Source organism: Sus scrofa, chromosome X (genome assembly GCF_000003025.6).
Source record: "Sus scrofa isolate TJ Tabasco breed Duroc chromosome X, Sscrofa11.1, whole genome shotgun sequence".
In the NCBI taxonomy this organism is placed as follows: Eukaryota; Metazoa; Chordata; class Mammalia; order Artiodactyla; family Suidae; genus Sus; species Sus scrofa.
The window spans coordinates 122,440,564-122,460,335 of record NC_010461.5 but is presented as its reverse complement, the minus strand read 5'-3'; the positions used below and the strand labels follow the sequence as shown (position 1 = coordinate 122,460,335).

At 56.8% G+C, this 19,772-nt stretch overlaps 2 protein-coding genes across 6 annotated transcripts in view; one reads left to right on the top strand and one right to left on the bottom strand.

The window, feature by feature from the left end:
* The window catches only part of CD99L2 (CD99 molecule like 2), a 79,322-nt gene extending 75,654 nt beyond the window's left edge, over nt 1–3,668 (top strand). For all 5 annotated transcript variants that reach the window (XM_003135466.4, XM_003135467.4, XM_013991049.2 and 2 more), the window contains 2 exons: nt 730–795; nt 1,668–3,668. In XM_003135466.4, the coding sequence (XP_003135514.1) occupies nt 730–795; nt 1,668–1,732 (131 nt within the window). In that variant the 3' untranslated portion in view covers nt 1,733–3,668. The remainder of the gene's footprint in view (nt 1–729; nt 796–1,667) is intronic.
* MTMR1 (myotubularin related protein 1) overlaps nt 5,070–19,772 on the bottom strand; it is a 60,499-nt gene continuing 45,796 nt past the window's right edge. The window contains 3 exon segments of the mRNA XM_013991042.2: nt 5,070–6,951; nt 9,515–9,691; nt 13,444–13,557. Of these exon segments, the coding sequence (XP_013846496.2) occupies nt 6,790–6,951; nt 9,515–9,691; nt 13,444–13,557 (453 nt within the window). The 3' untranslated portion in view covers nt 5,070–6,789.

The window sequence follows — 19,772 nt, the reverse complement described above, 5'->3', positions numbered from 1 at the left end:
CTGACGCTGGTGCCTGTTCAGTCAGTTGATTGCTTAGAACGTGGCCCAGTTTGCCCCCACCGCGGGTTTATTGGGGGCGGGAACACAGGCTCTTGAGTCTCCGCAGGTGGCGTCCGGGTGCTGGCAGGCAGAGCGTGCTTTCTAGCCTGAGGGCCCCCTGGGCAGTAGGCCGGGGGGGTAGGGGTGGAGGGGGGAGCCCAGATAACGAACGAGACCGGAACAAGCTGTCGGTGTCCCTGGGCCGTCCACACCGCGGCAGGGACAGCACTTCCTCCCGCCAGCATCTCCGTCGTGAGGGCATCCCATCACCCGCCCCATCCCGCTCCGCCTCCATCAGCCACTCATGCAGCGCTTAGCTCCCTCTTTGCCTCCCTTGTCCTGGCACGTGGACCCATGGGTGGCACTGAGCTGCGCCATCGGGTGCCCCAACTGGGGAGCTGCCATGTGGCCCACAGTCCCACACATGGTGGCACCTGCCCTGGGTGGGGGGGTGAGGTGGCGGTCGGGGCCTTTGCCTGGTGTCACTTCTGAGGCTGATGGTGAGAACTCCTGGGTGGGGCACCACCTTCCCGGCCGCTCCTCACCCAGATCCGGGGACCAGGACGCTGTGTGGCCCCGGGTGCGGGAGTCTGAGGCTGATAAAGGGGGTTGGAGTGTTTCCGGAGTTCTCCATCATGGCTGGGGACCCTCTGGTGCTGCGTTGGTAACTCTGCCCTTTGCCTTGAGCAGAAGGTCTCAACGCGGACTACGTGAAGGGGGAAAACCTGGAGGCCGTCGTGTGCGAGGAGCCCCAAGGTGAGCCCCTCGAGGTTGCTGTCCCCGCTGGAAGCCTCCCGGCCGCTGGGGCCAGCACAGAGCAGAACCGGGCTGCGCAAGCAGTGGGGGTCCCCGCACCCTGCCCTGACCAGCCAGACTCCAGGGATGCGGGGCCCACAGGTGGGGCTGTCTGGGGACTTGGGCACACTGTCGTGCCCAGCCTCTGATCCCCGCCCGCAGAATCAGCCCCGCCGACAGAGCTGTGGGGAGTCTCCGCCCCAGACCCAGAACAGCCAGAGGCAGAGGCAGTAGGCCACCCCTACCCCGGGGCCTGTGCGCAGGAAGCACTTGCTGGCTGCAGACCACCAGCCATCACAGGCTGCATGAGGTCAGGCACTGGGTCTGGGGTGGCCGACGTCTCAAGGCAGACAGATCCTGTGGCCTCAGCACGCCAGCCAGGGAGTCAGGGAGCAGGCAGGAGTTTCAGCAGCCGAGGTCAGGCGGGTGTACACAGGGACTCGGGAGCCCACCTGCGCCTTTGCAGGGGCCCCCCATGGTCGCTTAGGATGCTGCATTTCAAGCGTGACAATGGACTCTACAGCAGCAGTCGCCGTGGTCCGTGTTTAAACTCCCGGCCACCATCGTGTGAGCATCTCCTAGGGGCCCGGTGCTGTGCTGAGTGCTTTCTTTGCAATAACCCCCAGCCGCTCCGCCGGGAGCATCCGTCTTACCGATAAGGGCGTGCAGGCCGAGCTGGTCTCCAGGGCGCAGAGCAGGCGCCAGCGGCCAGGTGTCCGGGGCAGACAGACGGGGGACCAGATTTCTGTGCCCAGGAGGAGCAGGGTTGTGGATCTGTGTCTCCTGCCTGGGCAGGACGGGACCCCCTTCTAACAGGCATCTCCTCTTCCTAGTGAAGTACTCGGCGCTGCAGACACAGTCCGCCGAGCCGCCGCCGCCCGAGCCACCCCGGATCTGAGCCCCGCTGGGCAGGCAGTGGGCACGCGTGGGGCCGCCGCTCATCACCCAGCTCCCAGTTTCATGCGGCCCCGCAGCTGCCACACTGCTCCTTCAATGTCATTGGCTTCTCGTCGTTCCCAGTGTCCCAGATGAGCTCGGGGTGTTTGTGAGTTTGGTTCGCATGCCCACCCTGCCTCTGTGGAGCCGGGCCGCGGAAATCCGAGACCCCGCTCGCCAGAGAGCCGGGACCAGCCCCAGGAGCCGCGGGGTCACGGGTGCCCCAGGCCCCCCTGGCCTGAGCCGCCTGGGAGGGGGAGGCGGGGAGGAGAGTGAACCCAGCCCGTGACCCCTCCACGCTGCGGTGCCTGGCCGCCGGGCACCCTGGCCCGGAGGGACCTTCAGCAGGGCCCAGCGGCCAGGAGCCAAGCAGCGAGTGGCAGGGCACCCACCCTGCACGCACGCCCTGCCCGCTGATTTGACTTGCTCCTCCCTTCCGGTCGCAGCCCTTAAGCTGCTGGGCTTCCTGAGCGCTGCTCCCCGTGGTGGCTTTTCACTTATTTAAGTGCTAGCACCCGTGTCACAGTAGGCCGCCCTGAGACTTGAATCTTCTGGACACGTAGGAAGCTTTGGCTCTCAGGCCTGATTCCTATCTGATTCCAGAGGACTGGGTGTGGTCTCCAAGCTGACACGATTCACTTTTAGGAATCATTTAAGCCGTGCTTGCGAGTTTCACACGACGGAAGGGGTGCTCACCCCCCACCCGGGCGTGGGCTCATTTGGTGGCAGAGCTCCAGCCGTCCAGCACGCACGGAGAAGCCTGAAGCCTGCCCGCGGGTCGCTTGGAGTTTATGGGGAGGGGGACGTTGGCTTGGTTTGGGAAACATCCTACCTGGGGGAGGGCGCCTGGGGCCCGCGGGCGCTGCCTGGGCTGGGCCGGAGCAGAGCTGCGCTGCTGTCCCGGGTTGAGCTCACGTCTCGAGCCGCAGCTACTGTGAAGGAGCCTGCGGGGTCCTGCCCACCTCCACCTGCTGCAGGCCGGTCCCACGTGGTCCCCGGGCGGTGTCGGCTGCGCTGGCTGAGGCCCAGGGAGACCGCAGGCTGCAGAGCGGGGGCGCCCCACGAGGCCCCTGCCCCCAGGCTCAGGCCAGGCAGGCCGGGTGCCCGGGCCGGGAGGGCAAAGGGCTGCCCGTTCTCCCCCCCCCCCGCCCCACCCTCACGGGCTGGATTGTTGCCAACTTGGCCCCATGGGCCAGGCCTGTGGAGGACTTGTGCATTTGAGCCTGCTGGTGCGTGAACAGGGTGGCCTCAGGGCCCAGGGAGGGCCAGTGTCCTGCACCAGGAGCTGGGGAGGGATCGGGGCGGCAGTTTAGAGGAGGAGCGAGGCAGCGCTTGTTCGTGGTCGGATGCTTCTCTCCCTGCCACCAGGGAGCTGGGACGTGTACAAAGAAGTCACAGTCAACGGCAGCGACTGGGAAGAGCGAGGTGGCCGTGTGACCCCGTGGTCACCTTAGCTCTGCAGCCAGGACCCTCCGAGGGGGAAGGCGCTGACAGCCTGGCTGTGGTGTCGTCAGCGCTCGCTGTGAAGCCGTCTCCTGCCCCGTCTGCCCTTCTGCGTCCAGCTTGGTGCCCGCTGTGACCGGTGCTGGCAGAGCTCTCAGCCCGGGGCCTCTTGGAGCCGTGTCCGCCCGAACGGGGCCTTGGCAGCTCGGGCCCATCCCGGGCACCGGCGGAGACAGCGACGAGAAAAGCCAGCTGGCAGCGCCCGAGCCCTGTGCGCTTAACTGGGGTGGGGGCTGCGCGGTTCTGGGAACCCGGGGCGCGCGGGGCGAGCCCGGCTCTGAGGAGGGAGGCTGGAGGCTGAGCTCCGCGGCCCCTGTCCGTTTTCTGTGCTTGTGATTACCTGTGAGTTGTACGCCGTCTCGTGTTTGCATTAAATAAAACCGAGCCTAACAAGTCCCTGTGTCCCGCTGGCACGAAGGCCCGCCCTTTGTCGAGCGATGCTCTTGGTTCCTACGCGTGGGGAGCCGACCGCCTTCCCCGCCTTCCCCACCCTCCCTGGCCAAAGGCCTTTCTCAGGAAGGCCGGGCTGCCCCTCGTGGTGCAGGGGAGCTGAGGCCTGGACGCCGAGGGACGTGCCCAATGTCACAGGGGTGGGCAGAGGCAGGCCCCCTGACTCCCAAGTCTGCCTCTTTGTCTGTCTTCAGAGAAAGCCAGTACCCACCAAGGGTTGACCTGGGTGACGTGCCAGGCCCAGGCCCCCGCCCGTCACCCACTGCCATGTGTGGCGTGGTCCGCCGGGAATGAAGTGTGCCCTTGTCACACTGTGTGTCTCGCAGCCTGAAGAGATTGCGAGGGAGATGGGGGGGGGGTTCACGGTGAGGGGGTTGGCATTTTTGTGCCATGCCAGCCTTGTGATAAAATGGTACCAAGTTCTCAAACCCAACCCCCACATGACTTCTGGGCCGAAGTTCTGTGCCCCATCCCAAGGCTTGCTGCTCAGGCATGCAGCCGTAATGACAGCGCATGGGGGGAGGACAGGCCGGGGTCGCACTTGCCTCCCAGGGGTCTCCAGTCCTGTCCTCGAATCTTCAGCGTTTTCTGAAGGTTAAGGTGCAGGGAGGTTTAGATTGTAAAACCAGAGTAATCCGGAGCTCCCGTCGTGGCTCAGCAGTAGCAAACCCAACTAGGATCCATGAGGATGCAGGTTGGATCCCTAGCCTTGCTCCGTGGGTTAAGGAGCTGGAGTTTGCCATGAGCTATGGTGTGGGTCGCAGAAGCAGCTTGGATCTGGCGTGGCTGTGACTGTGGTGTAGGTTGGCAGCTGTAACTCTGATTCGACCCCTAGCCTGGGAACCTCCATATATATGCCATGGGTTTGGCCCTAAAAAAAAAAAAAAAAAAAAAAGTAACCCATTTCAACCAAAACATTCAAATCGTGTGATAAACTGCATTTACAACTTACCAAATGAGTTCGATCACATAAGGGTAGTTTACATATATTAATGTACTTGGGACAAGATAAGTTTGTATTGACTGTTTACTAATATTCCCCAAGGGAAAAATCACCAAAATACTTGAAAAAAGACAATCTCGGAGTTCCCGTTGTGGCTCAGTGGAAACGAATCCAACTAGGAACCATGAGGTTGCAGGTTCAATCCCTGGCCTTGCTCAGTGGGTTAACGATCCGGCGTTGCCACGAGCTGTGGTGTAGGTCACAGAAGCGGCTCGGATCCCGCGTTGCTGTGGCTGGGGTGCAGGCCGGCAGCTGTAGCTCGGATTGGACCCCTAGCCTGGGAACCTCCATGTGCTGCAGGTGCGGCCCTAAAAAAACAGCCAAAAAAAAAGACAACCAAAAATGAGACCATGGAGCAAACATTTTAATTACAGATTGAAACAGTGCATCAGATGAGGCAAATACGATACTGTACCAGTCTTTAAAAATCTGAACCGTAAAGGTTTTTACATTCTAGAACACTTAAATAAAACTGAAAAAAAAAAAAAGAATTGCTTAAGTAACAAAACTATACTTCAGGTTGTTTTAGAAACAGCTCTGTGATACATACCAAGAAAACTGATCTGTTGTGCTGCTTTCAAACCGAATGGGTGCGTCTGGGACCTAGCGCGGGGCGGGGGGGGGGGGCTGACCTTGGCATGAACAAGCCCTCTTGGCTTCTCTGGATCTGTCAAAAGCATCACCCAGTCCACACCAAGGTTAGTAGTCTTCATGCAGCTGGGGGAATTATGTGATATTTCGAGGGGGGGGGGGAATTAGGAAATGTCCCCATTTTTAAAAAATCAGTATTATCAACAATTAATCCAGTTTATCCATTCATAATTAGGCTTTCAGCTAATGGCTGGAAGCATAAATCACAAGCTAATACCAATTAAACCACAGTTTAGAAACAAATCCCGCAGAGGATAAAAATGGAGACGATTTTAGGTTATCAAATTACCTTGAATAAATATTTGCTACCTACAGATACCAGATAATTTTCTCTAAGAATCAGAAGGTTCCAAGTTGAAAAAACATCTATTCCCTAAGTAGCTGAGTGTAAAAAACCTTTAAGAATTTTCGGTAAAAATAAGGTGAATATGTTGGACTTTGGGTCACATGCCCTAACCTGAAAGCAGCCCGGGCACGCCGACGCAGGTGCCCGCGGAGCGGCTGCCCCTCCCGCGGCATGCTGAGTGCCCGCAGCGGCGGGGGGGGGCCCAGGGGCGGGCAGTGCCACGGCCCGCGGGGGGGGCTCTGCGCTCCGGCGGCGGATGGGTCAGGAACTCCGCCCAGACCGACGGGCCGGCCAGGGACGGGCCGGCGCGAGGCGAGGCGAGGCGGGGGCTGAGGGCGGCGACAGAGACGGAGACGGGGGAGGCGCGGGCTCGGCTCCCGGCCTCGGCCTCCGGGGCCCCAGGCGGCCGCGGCAGGAATACCGCGAGGGCGCGCGTCTTGCGCAGGGAGCGCCGCCGCGGCCGAGCCCCGCAGAGGCCGGGGGCGGTGGGGGCTCCGTCCGCGGGGCTCGCCGGGCCAGCCCTGGGGACAGCCGGGCGGCCGGGGCCAGAGCCGGGGGCGGACAGTCACAGTCAGGTCGTGGGGCCGACGTACCGCGACGAGGCAGCGTGCGCGCCGCCTGGAGGCCCGGCGGGGCCGGGCCGGGGAAGCCGCTCCCCCGCGGAGACCGGCCTCAACATAAAAAAAAGGGCGTAGGAAAATAAAGGCGTGTTTCTCTCGTTTAAAAATACCCTCTATGTACACGGCCGGCCGGCCGGAGCGGGCACGGGGAGCCCTGGCGCGGAGAAGCACGGGCAGGGGCCGGGGTCTGTCCTCCAGCAGGTGTCACCTTTCAACGCGGCGGGCGGGCGCGGCCACGGGCCTGAGCCCGCGGGCTGCTCTTCCACGAGGACGTCCCGCCTCGAGCCTCGGCGTCGCCTGGCACTCACCCGAGTGTCTCCCACGCGCTGGGCAAGCGCTGGCAGGTGGCCAGCAGGTGTTCACAACACAACAGCACTGGACGACAGAGGGAGCTGCCACCTAGCACACCGACGGGCGCCGGGGCGGCCCGAGGGCAGGGCCGGCCGTCACACCGAGGTGTGGACAGGCGTGCCCGAGTGTGCCGGCGAGGAGCCGCGCTCAGAAGAGGACGAGGCGCGCGTGGCCACCTCCCGCTGCAGGTCCTCCACCCTCTTCTGCAGCTCCGCGCGGATGGCCAGCAGCTCCTTGAGGTTCTGGTGGATGGGCATCTGCGGGCAGACACGTGGCCTCAGCACCCGGCCTCCCCAGCCGGCCCTCCAGCTGGCACCAGGCTGGCCCTGGTCGCACTCTGCCCTCCTTCCCGGCTGGCTGGGTCCCCAGAGGAGACAAGGAGCCAAGACTGTGGGCCAAGCAGGCAGGGGCAGCCCCCCCCCAACCTTGTGTCGGTGCATCTGTGTAAACAGCTCTGCCGACTGAAAAGACGGGTTGTTTTATGGGTCCCGGGCAGAGGCAGGCGCCCTGGTGGAGGGCGGCTCCCCCTCCCTCCCGGTCTCGGTCTCTCCATCCCGCCCCTAAACCCACTGGGGGGAGGGGGAGGGTTCTCCTGGGCCCCGGGGCCTCCCCATCTGACCACTTGCTCAGGAGCTGTCCTTGGCACCTGCCGGGGGCCCAGAGAGCCCAGACTCGGGGTTTCCCTGGAGGAGCGAGACAGAGTGGGGAGGGAAGTCGCCAGCCGAGGGGCACAGGAGGCATGGGGTGGGGTCCAGGGAACCACCCCTGCTTCACTCGTCCCCCGTCTGGGCTCTGCACAGCAGCCACAGGCCTGCGTCCTGAGCCTCAGCCAGGCCCAGGGACACGCACTGAACATGCGCCAGTGACTTCTTCCTGCTGCCCTGAAGGTGAGATTCTGACCTTGGCCTCCCAACCTGCCCTCCCTGCTCACCTCTCATCAGGTCCTGCCTCTGCTCCCCTCCTGCATTCCAGAACCTTCCAGGTTTGGGAAGAAGCCAGGCCTGCACAGTCCCTTCTGCTTGGGGCACCCACTCCCCACCCGTTTCATTCACAGGCTGGGCATCATCCTGCAGGGGCTGCCCGCAGACCACGTGCCCGGGGTGGGGAGCCTTCCAGCGACGCCACTCCTGCCAGGCCTGCAGGTTTCTGCCTGCCATCCCCCTGCAGAGGGATGTCCCCCTGCAGAGGGGTGCCGATGGTGACACCCAGGGGAGGAAGCAGGAAGGCAGGAGCCAGACGAGACCAGAGAGTGAACGACCAGAGAGATGGGAGACAGGACAGGGACGGCAGAGACAGGGACCGATGACCTGAGTAGGCGTCACAATGGGGGGGGGGGGCTGGGGGGGCGGCCTCCAACACAGAAGGGCGCTCGAGAACCAGCACCGGGAGGCTAAGAACAGACTCCTGACTTTGACCCCAAGAAGAAGGGAGGGGATGGCAGTGTGGGAGTCTGAGGGCAGAGGCCCCCCAAAACAAGGCACATTGCCTCATTTGTCCCCGATTCCAGAGGCCATTGGGAGGCGGGTCACAGCTCCCCTCTTGGGCCTTCCAGTCCCCCTTCTGGGTAGCACAGTGGGGGTGCAGAGAGCAAGGGCAGCCCCTGGCGGCCCGCGAGCACTGTGCCTGTGCTCTGTAGGGACCCGTTTCCCACTTGCACCCCCGAGAGGTCTCGGGGCCCAGGGCCCTTGCCCACAGCGGCATCGAGTCAGCGCCAGAGACGGGCCTGGCCAGGGTGCGTCCTTCCCTGCTCTGACCTTGTGGGCCAGGTGGTAAAAGCGCAGGTGCCTGGGGCCTGGCGGGCTGTCCCCTTGCCGCTTGTCCCATGCTCTTGGGGCCTGGGGGCACCCTGGAGAGCCTCGTCTTGGAGCAGCTATGGCTCCCGACCCCATGACCGTCGGGAGCTGACGGCTCAGACAAGTAAGGATCTGAGTACATTCTAGAAGAGGTGAGTCCATCCCTACCCCACGTCCACAGGCTGAAGCCTAAACTTAGAAGGTGGCCAGCTGGGAAGCAGGGTCCTTAGAGACATCACAGGGTTAAGGACGTAGGGTCCTTAGAGACAGAGAGGGGACATGTGGACACACAGATGCACGGACGGAAGACGACGTGAGCAGACACAGGGAGGAGAAGGCTGTCGACGAGCCAGGGCAAGGGGCCTGGAACGCATCCTGCCTGCACCTTAACCCTGGACGTGCGGCCTCCGGAACCGGGGCCCAGGACTTTCTGTCGTTACCCACCCGTTCTGTGGACTCTGTCACGGCTGCCCCAGCAAACAGACAGAGGCGACCTGCCTGGAGAGGCTTGAGGACGCTGACGGAGGGAGCGGGGAGGAGAGAGCGGGTGGAGAGCAGAGGCAGAGGTGCATGCGGGGGCCTGGAGACAGGAAACCCTCAGAATCTCAACTTCAAAAGGACACCTCGGCAGAGAGCCATTGGTGGAAGAGCTCGGGGACAGGGCAGGCAGGGCCGAGGCCTCGGGGGCCCCTCACCTCGGAGGGGCCTGAGCGCGACCGCACAGCAGCAAGGGCCGCCTGGCCCTGCTGGGCGCCGTTCTGTACGGTTCCCTCAGTCGCAGGAGAGGCCACCATTACAGGTGTGGCAGGGAGGGGGACACCACTGAGTCAGGTCAGTGGAAGGACTAAGGAGCAAATGCACTAACTTCGAACCCTCCTCCTCTACGGGCCATGAACGCGAAGGACCCGAAGGACGGACGGAGCCCCGAGAGCCGGGCGGGACCTGCGGCAGAACCACCCCCCGCTACCGCACCATCCAAACGCGGGCAGAACGACTGGCTCTTCTGAAAAGGAAAGCAAAACAATACCTGAGGCCTCATTCGCGGATTCCACCGTACGTAATAGTTTACCCACAATTCCAAATGACTCAGACTAGCCACAGGATAGAGGACGTGGTTTTCATAGTTCACAAAGAAGGGATTCGAAAATTCATCAAGCTGGCTATTGACGTAGGACCATAAAGATACAGTCTTTGTATATACATCCTGAAACACAAAACAAAATACCCTGGAATAAATTCCACTTTCCTTCACACCCTCAAGAATTTGTATCCTGTAGAGAAATGGACTTGAATAATGAAGTGAGTTCAAATGATACAAATTCAGGAACATTTATGAGCTCCCTGGTAGCACGTCAGGTTAAGGATCCAGCATTGTCACTGCAGCAGCTTGGGTCACTGCTGTGGCATGGGTTCTATCCCTGGCCCAAGAAATTTCCACATGCCATGGGTGCAGAAGAAAAAAAGTTTTTATGGGAGTTTGCATTGCGGCTCAGCAGGTTAAGGACCCAGCGCTGCCTCCATGAAGATGCAGATTCGATCCCTGGCCCGCTCAGTGGGTTAAGGATGTGGGCGTTGCTGCAAGCCGTGGCGTAGGGCACAGATGCGCTCGGATCTGGTGTTGCCGTGGCTGTGGTGCAGGCCGGCAGCTGCAGCTCCCAATTCAACCCCTGGCCCGGGAACTTCCATGCGCTGAAGCAGCAGCCATAAAAAGAAAAAAAAAGGCTAGGAACATTTATTAAGCCCTACCCCACCCCTCTGCACACATGCCCTTATGCTGGGCATGACCTAAAAACACATTGGTTACTTCCTAGAAAAAGGTCCTGCTGAGGTAGGTGACATCTGTGACTGTGTCTCTACAAAGGGAGAATAAGAACGGTCGAAAAATCCCTGGATGAGGGGGCCCATATTTAATAAATACATTTTTTTTTTTTGTCTTTTTAGGGCCGCACCCACAGCATATGGAGGTTCCCAGGCTAGGAGTCAAATTGGAGCTTTAGCTGCCGGCCTATGCCAGAGCCACAGCAATGCAGGATCCTTAACCCACTGAGCGAGGCCAGGGATCAAACCCACGTCCCCGTGGATATTAGTTGAGTTCCTAACCTGCTGAGCCACAACAGGAACTCCTAACAAGTACATTTTTTATTCTTATTTGCAGCTTCCTTGTGTGATACTTAATATTAGGAGCTATGCGCAGAATTTACAGGAAAGAATCCTTTCACTGGAAAATCACAGCCATGCCAGGGGAAGGGGGAGCTGTGGGTGGCAGGCTGGAGAGGCCTCGTGTAGAGAATATACAGTTAAATTAGAGATCCCACCTCCCAATCGGACAGTACACTGTTTAGAAATGCTGCAAACTCTTTGCAGTGGTCATCGCAAACACCCCAACCCACACACACGACGGGGCACATAAATACTAAACATCAGTCAAGGACAGTGATAAAGTCAAAATGAGCAAACGGTGAGGCCAGGAGTGTTTTCTGCCATTCTGCTGCTCCCGAGCCAGCTGATTCTTCACAAGTTATCTAGACACAGAAAATTCAATTAGGACTGTTTTATATTTTATATTCATAAGAGAAACAACAGTAGTGATTCAAGGAGCCCCAACAGCCAAAACCATCTTGGAAAAAAAGAACAAATCTGAGACGTCTCACATGTCCCAGTTTCAAAACTACCACAAAGCTGCAATAGTCGCTACAGTCAGTACTGGCACAGGCTGGACAGACACATCAATGGAGCAGAACTGACAGCACGCAAATGAACCTGCACATTTATGGTTGACCGATTTTCAACAAGGATGCCAAAAAAAAAAAAAAAAAAATCAGTGGGAGAAAGCTAGTCTTTCCAACAAACAGTGCTGAGACAACTGGATAACCAATGCAAAAAAAAAAAAAAAAAAAAATGAAGCTGAACTCTTAACCTCACACCGCATACAAAAGGTAACCCAAATGGACCAGAGGCCTAAATATAAGAGCTAAAAGTATAAAACTCTCAGAAGAAAACATAGGCTTAAATCTTCATGACCTTGGGTTAGGCAATGGTTTCTTAGATATGACTCCAAAGGCACAAGCAACAATAAAACATAACTTGGACTTCATCAAAATTAAAGACTTGTGTGTTTCATATGACACCATCAAAATAGTGAAAAGACACTGCACAGAACAGGAGAGAATATTTGCAGATCTCATCTGATAAGGGACTTGTGTATATAAAGAATGCATAAGGAACTCTTTCACTCAATAATAAAAAGATAATGGAAATAAAAATGGGCAAAGGATCTGAATAAACATTTGTCTACACACCTATAGAGACAGCCAATGAGCACATGAAAAGATGTTGCACTGGTGGTGGGAATGTAAACTGATACGAGCACTAAGGAAGACAGCATGGAGGTTCCTCAGAAAACTACAGAACTGCCATCTGACCCAGCAACCCACTGCTGGGCATCTATCCAGACAAAACTGTCCTTGAAAAAGACACGGGCACCCCTATGTTCATTGCAGCACTATTCACAACAGCCAAGACATGGAAACAACCTAAATGCCCATCCGCAGATGATTGGATTAGGAAGACGTGGTATATATACACAATGGACTACTACTCAGCCATTAAAAAGAACAAAATAATGCCATCTGCAGCACCATGGACGGACCTAGAGACTCTCATCCTAAGTGAAGTAAGTCAGAAAGATGGACAAACACCACATGATATCACTCATAAATGGAATCTCATATATGGCACAAATGACCCTTTCCACAGAAAAGAAACTCATGGACTTGGAGAACAGACGTGTGGTTGCCCAGGGGGACGGGGAGGGAGTGGGATGGACGGGGTGTTAACAGATGCACACTCTTGCCTTTGGAGTGGATAAGCAATGAGGTCCTGCTGTGTAGCACAGGGAACTGTATCTAGTCCCTCGTAATGATGGAGGCTAATGTGAGAGAAGCAATGTATGTACATGTGTGACTGGGTCACTTTGCTGCCCTGCAGAAACGGACACAACATTGTAAACCAACTAGAATAAAAAAAATTTTTTTAAGGGGGGGGGGGAGAGACCACGTGGGGAAGGCCAGCAGAGCAGGGGAGGACCAGAGAGGGTGTGGGCGCGGGATGAGGGGCTGGCTGAGGGGAGGCTGCCCAGGGAGGGGGAGCTGGGCTCTGGGCCCGCCGCCGCCGTCTCCCGAGTTCTCTGATGGTCCAGCACGCTGAGCCCGCAGCCAGCAATCCTTTTCTATGAACCAGGGGACATTCTTTTTAAGGACCGCACCCTCGGCATATGGAGGTTCCCAGGCTCGGGGTCGAGTCAGCGCTACAGCTGCCAGCCTAGGCCACAGCCACAGCAACGCAGGATCCGAGCCGCGTCTGCAACCTACACCACAGCTCACGGCAACGCCGGATCCTCAACCCACGAAGCAAGGCCAGGGATTGAACCCGCAACCTCACGGTTCCTAGTCGGATTCGTTAACCACTGCGCCACGATGGGAACGCCCAGGGGACATTCTTAAAACTGCGTCCTGACTTTTGATAGTTTCTGTCTTTGACTCCAAAGTGAGGAGAAAAGGAAGTGGTGAGTCTAACTGTGAGAAGCTTGCCACCTAGAGAGAGGCTGGGCTCATCTACAGACTTGTCCTCAGTCCCCTGGCACCCTTCTGCCCCACAGCCCAGAGGACAACAAGCAGGAGCCTTGCATTCCGGAATCTAGTACTGACCCTAGAGTGCTCGAGAGCTGTGGCTCCCTGGGCCCCGGGGCCCAGAAAGTACGGCCTCTCATCCAACAACCAGGAAGATGAGCACCTTGCGCTGGGCCGGGGGACCCTGGGAGGGCATTTAGCACAGGGCCTCCGCTCAGACAGCAGCAGGGCGAGACCCAGGCCCCTCTGCTTCCAGACCCTTCGACGGCGGCCCTCCACGGGAAGGGCACCGAGCAGCCAGCAAAGCAGGGAGACGAAATGCACGTACCTCTTTGAACCGCTGCTGTTCACAGTCGCATAAGAAAGTCCCAAAGAGGCAGCTGTAGAGGTGGTCCAGCACCGTCATCAGGAACAGCTCGTTAAACTCGAAGGCTGAGGGGAACTGACACGGAGAGAGAAATGAGGTGTCGTTTTCAGCTTCGGACTCTAAAACGATCTGGTACCAATGCGTCGTGGAAGACGGCGGATGCCAACTGGGAGTGGGGTCGACGGTTAAAAGGAAGACCGAGCCCCGTGGAACGCAGCCATGTCCAGGCGCCAGTCCAGGCTCACAGATCCGGCGCGGACACAGCCTGAGCCACAGAAACCGCCGGACCGAGCGGTGCCCACCAGAGCTTCCGGAGCTTCTCCTCCTCACCGTGATGGGAGGACTGGGCCTACATTCGCCCTTCTTCCAGAAACAACTAGAAAGCTGGACGAACTTTAGGAAATAGTTCTTCCAGACCCTGGCAACAGGCAGCAGCACGGGGCCGTGCCGCCCCCGCCCCCGCCCCCGGACGGAAACCGACGAGCCACGGACCCGGCTGTCGCCCCATCTTTCACCTGGACGCACGTCCTGAGTCCCGGAGAAAAGGAGGGGGTTCCCGGGCACCGCGCGGGCACCAAACGTGCCTCAAGAAGAAAGGCCAAGTCTTTATCTATTAAAGAAACAACTCCATATTAAAAACCTTCCCACAGAGACAACTCCATGAACATGCGACCGATCGGGCTTTGCCTGGGGACACAGGGAGGCTGGTTTAAGAGCTGAAGATCAGTGTTAGCCAGGAGAAAAAAAAAAAATATTAACAGAACAAGGGAGAAAACTACTTGGTCCTCTCAATTGCTGTTGTAGGTTAATTCTTAATGGGGTTGAGCAGAATTCCAGCCAAGAATAACCACGGCCAGGAGGTTCTAGCCGGTAGGTGACACTTAGCGGACAGGAGGGGCCATCTGGAATGCTAGTGACGAGCCTCGCAGCAGGCAGGTACGGGCCTCCCCCGCACCAGTGGAGCAAAGCCAATCAGAACCAAACCAAAGAGAACTACCCTGGCATGGTTTTATTTGTCAGCTGACTTTAAAGACCGAGTCCCTCATCAGAGATGTTTGCCCACTAGCGCAACCGACCCTGTCACCGCGAGCGTGACAACCAGGGTCACCGAGAGAGGGTTTCTTTTTTAAGCTTACCTTTATTGCTTTGCTAGACCAGAGGCAAGCTTCTCAATTAGACACAATGGTCACGGTCCATTCGGGGCCGTGCAAACTCCATCTGAAATTGCTCTCTTCCCCCCGCTCCCCAGGACTGTTACACTGGCCCCTGTGAGGGATTCTGCTCGGCTGCCCAGACCGAGACTCGCCTCTGTCTCCGCCTTAAGGTCGCTCCCTGAGAAACACACAGCTCTTGTAAGGAACCACATCAGAACACCCCGTCCACAGAAGCCTCTGGAAACTAGCTGTGGAGGTGGGTGAACTAAATCTGGCTGAAATGCTGGAGAGCTCCCCTGGGTAACCCTCTCTCAGAGCCTTTGGGATCACTCCTTGCAACTCTGACAATGACCTCACGGCCCCGAAGGCTGTCTTTTAAAAGGTCAAGTACATTATGTCCATTCTGCCTGGTAATTTTCTAGGCAACCTGGTTATGCTCTATTTATAAATTATTGGCACCATGAAATTTGGGAATTTTAAGCAAAAATGTAAAACGTATGTATACTAAAGCTTTATTTAAATCAAGGATGGAAATGGAAGGTCTGGATCTTATTTTCAAACAGTGAAAAATACACATTTACTAACAGGACAGCAAAGCTCCTATTGACATGTTTTTTGAAACATGTTCTTTTCTAACCCCGAGCCCGCATTCTGGATCTGGGAGCTTGGTTGGGGGTGTTTGTAATGTTTACTGTGTTTTAAAGAAAATAAGGGGTTTGGGTTGGAACATTTCGGATGCCTCTTACAGCTTTAAGATTCTGTCCACGAAATGCATATGACTCATTTCTTCTACAATAACATTGTTAGTGCATATTAGGAGACACACCAAGGATCAGTCTATCAACTGAGTGACGGAGGTGTGCAGCTTGTTAGCAGAGATCCATGAACGCGACAAGACTGACCCTTTTGTTAGGTTTCCTACTGCTAAATCAAGCAAGCTAGATCAGCCCAGCAGGTGGAGCAGGATGGGAGGTCAGAGTGCGCGGGGCCCAGGCCCAGCCCATCAGCACCCACGACACCGGAACACAAGGGTGCCGACTCCCTGTTAGGTCAGGACTGCTCCTCACGGGCCCTGGGCGCCGTGGCACTGACTCAACCCAGAAGACAGTTCATCCGAGGAAGGAGCAACCACTAGAGGGGTACGAGGAAGAGAGTCAGCCTCTGTGTGTGATTCACCCCACTGGTTGTGGTGGCTTCTCCTGGAAACCACACCGTCTCCTTAAAATGTGTGGCCTCTGAAACCCCACTGAAATCCACAATGAAAACCTGCACCTCTGGAGGGACAAAAATATCAACTATTAAACCTACCCAAAGGGGCGGGAAGTCTTGGAAGCCAGGCTTCTTGCACAATGTCTTTGAGCCTCTCTCTTCTCTAGAATCCCTCTATTACTTTCCCCTTAGTTCCTTTGATGTCAATTTGTGTGCAGAGACTAGTGCATTTTATTCTGAGATTTCTAACAACATGACACTGATCTAGCTTGCTTGATTTAGCAGTAGAAAACCTAAAAAAAAGTCAATCTTGTCACATTAAAGCATCTCTTCTAACAAGCTACACATCTCACTCACGTGTGACTCAACTGATAGACGGATCACTGCTGTGTCTCCTAATGCATTAACAATGTTATTATAGAAGAAATGAGTTATACACATTTCGTGGACAGAGTAAGTGGCATCTGAAATGTTCTAACCCAAACCCCTCATTTTCCTTCTTAAAATACAGTCAACATTACAAAAATGATATTGATTGGACAAGACAATAGGCACTAAGCAATATAAGAATGGAAGTCAGTTTGAAGATGTTACATCCACAAAAATGGGGCTTCTCCCTTCCGCAGCATTACAATCATTTTCTGTGTTCAACCCTTTTATGCAATTTTTCCAAAGTGTATTTCATACCTTTTTGCCTTAACCTGAATGCCTGCATCATTTGATTTTGTTACTGCCTTTGAAACCAAGCAGCACCCTGCAGCACCCCCGCCCCCCGCCTCCCCGGGCAGGTACAAAACCAGCAAGCACTTCACAATTAGAACAACAGAGTCACAAGACCCAGTGTCTGAGGCACATTCCTGACTTGATTTACAAATACTATAGCTGCCGCCAGAGGAAAAAGGCACCTGCATGATGACCAGACTGCAGCCATGACAGAAGCTGCTCTGCCTTGAGCAGTCCGGAGTCTGCTGCCTCAAGAGAAGGGGATTAACATTACTGCTCATAATAGCCTATATCTTTGTGGGCATCAAAACAATTGTAGCTTGCTCTGCCCGTGTATATAAAGGGGCAACTAAAATTGTCACAAAGAGATGCCGCTCTCAGAAGATGGCACCCAGTGTCAGCATGAAGGTGTTACAGAAGACAGACCTTCCCCCCAGTCCTGTAGAAGTGGGGATTTGGAAGCACGAAGCCCCCTCGGCAGGAAGCTCCCTTTTGGTCACTTTAGCAAAGCGATACCATAACTAACCTTGAACCCAGCGGCCCCACGCTCTACCCGGCTCCGGCCCCAGCGCACCTTCCACACCGTCTAATCACACAGTATGTTGCCTAACTTGCCAGTTCTTTCCGTAGATCGGAGCAGAAATGAAGAACAAGGAGTTAACAGAGGACCAGATCTCTTCCCCGCTTCCCCTTCAGTCGCCTCCCCAACAAACAGAGTCGATGACGAGCCTGCAAGCGAGAGGGGAGCCCACCTCGGTGGTGATGCCTCCACTGTGAGCACTTGCCTGTTTCCCTTTAAAACTTCTGCGGCCCAGCGAAATCCTCAGAGGCGGTTCGGAGACTGTCACATCCACCGTCGCCCCAGATGGCTGGCATTCTGATTAAGGGCACCTTTCCCTCCTACCAACATCTGTACGGATTTTGTAAGCAGCCAGCCGCGGGACCCGATGCATTCGATAACTGCTCGGCATCAGCAGAAACAGCGAGTGATAGCAAGCACAGGGCACCACGAGATGGTAAAAACGGGGCCAGCCTCCGTACCTTTTGACCCCTGTGTTTGCTGTTCCCTGTCACCCATACCATTGGGCGCCCACTTCTGGAACCACCCCTCCTTCCGCCTCCCACCCCCCCTTCCGCCTCCCACCCCCTAGTTAATTGGCTGCTTTGAATCCGCTGTGCACCGGCACGAGCAGGTAACGCAGGAGCACAACCGAATTGAGGCAGCTGGGTCTCCAAGTAAGAGAAATTCTGAGGGAGGGCCTGCGGACTCTGCGAAATCCATTTTGGCTGCCCAGAACCTCACGCCACCCCAGTTTTTCTTGTTTATGAAGGTCTATTCTCTCGAGATCCTTGCTGCTCCAGTGTGATCTGTGGAACAGCAGCACAACCTGGCAGCAGAAATGCAGATTCTGGGAGTTCCCGTTGTAGCTCAGTGGGTTACGAACCCAACTAGTATCCATGAGGATGTGGGTTCGATCCCTGGCCTCGCTCGGTGGGTTAAGGATCTGGTGTGGCCGTGAGCTGTGGTATAGGTCACACATGGCTCAGATCTAGCATTGGCGTGGCTGTGGTGTAGGCCGGCACCTGTAGCTCTGATCTGACCCCTAGCCTGGGAACCTCCATATGCCACAGGTCCGGCCCTAAAAGGGGGCAAGGAAAAAAAAAAAACCCAATGCACATTCTCATGAATCAGAAGCCGCATTTTCACAAGCTCCCCAGGGGATCTGTGGGCGCGGTGTAGAGCAGAATCCCCGGAGGGCTCGTGAAGCAGAGTGCACCCCCCTGCAACCCCGTGTCAGCAGAGCTGGGGTGGGGCCTGAGAATCTGCATTTTTCAGTTCCGGGGGAGGCTGCAGGTACTGGCCCAGGACCGCACTTGGAACCACTTGTCGGGGTCACTGGTCTTCTAACTCGTCTAACTCATTTTCACATGAGAGCCACTGGGGAACCACACAGCCAGGCCTCTCCCGGGAGGAAGGGGCTCTGGGAAGGGGCCCAAGTGTCCAGGCGCCAACATCGTACACGCAGAGCTCAGATGGAAAGCTAGGCTCCGGGGCCCACGGGAGGGGCCTGAGCTGAGGTGGCTCAGGCAGGGTGGTGGGTCCCAGCCTTTGTCCTGTGCCAACACACTCACAGTGGTAACAGTGGGGAAATGGGCTGGTATTTCAGATGTTCCAAGGTGGGGGGTGGGGTGGCGGGACAGCCGCCCTTTCACAGGCCTCAGGGTACTCGTGACAAGGTGGCCAGGAGGCTGTCAGCCAGGGCCAGACCTCCGGGTCCACAAGAGAGAGCGAGCCAGGCTGTGCTCCTCTCTGCTCTCCCCCGCCCCATAACCCCACCCCAGCAGGCACCTGCTTGCCCCTCCCGCTCCCGGTCTCTCTCACCGTACCTCTGCCTCTGTTTCTGTGCCCTCCCGTCTCGGTCCCTCTAGCTCACTCTCTGGCTCCGACTCCAGGTCCGTTTCTCCAGCACTGTGTCCCAGCATGAGGCTAAGACCCCAAACTCCATTTGGATGTTGGAGGTGCAGGAGGAAATGGCACGTGCCTCTGGCCTGCTGACCATCGGGCCCAGGAGCTCAAGGAAGCGGGACCACGCAGGGCCCCCTGGCTCACCAGGACCCCGTGCGTTACCAGGTAACGACAAGATGCGCAGCAGCTTCCTGTGTGCCCCTGGTCCTGGGAGACTCGCTCACTCCCCTCCTCCCCTTGGACTTTCCTGGATTCCCTGGTCTCATCCCCTCGTCAGTCACACCCCCATGTCTCCCACCTGGCGAGTTTTCCAGCACCTGCTCAGCAGGGTCTGTGTCTGCTTACCCTGCCAGAGAGGGGGCGAGTGACACAGAAGGACGGAGGGCCGGGGTCTGCACGGCTGCTGGACAGCAGACGGACCAAAACCATGTGCATGGGGAAAGCACCTTTTGGCATGAACTGATTGCTTCTGATGTTCTGCTCGTATTTCTAAGTGAATTATAATCGAACTTGAGGGACTGCAAGGCCTCTCCAAGGAGACTCTCAGGATTATACTCCAGACCAACTCCGTCAATTTCACACATAACGTCCTGGAAACTGCGCGGACCCTCCTCCTTTCTCTTTCTTTGACTCATACACACAACCCTCACCCACAGCTCAAGAAGCCTTCCAACGCAACCAGCCGTCCCCAGGCTTGTGCAAAAGCTGCTGGATGTGCGCCGCTGTTTCCCCCGCAG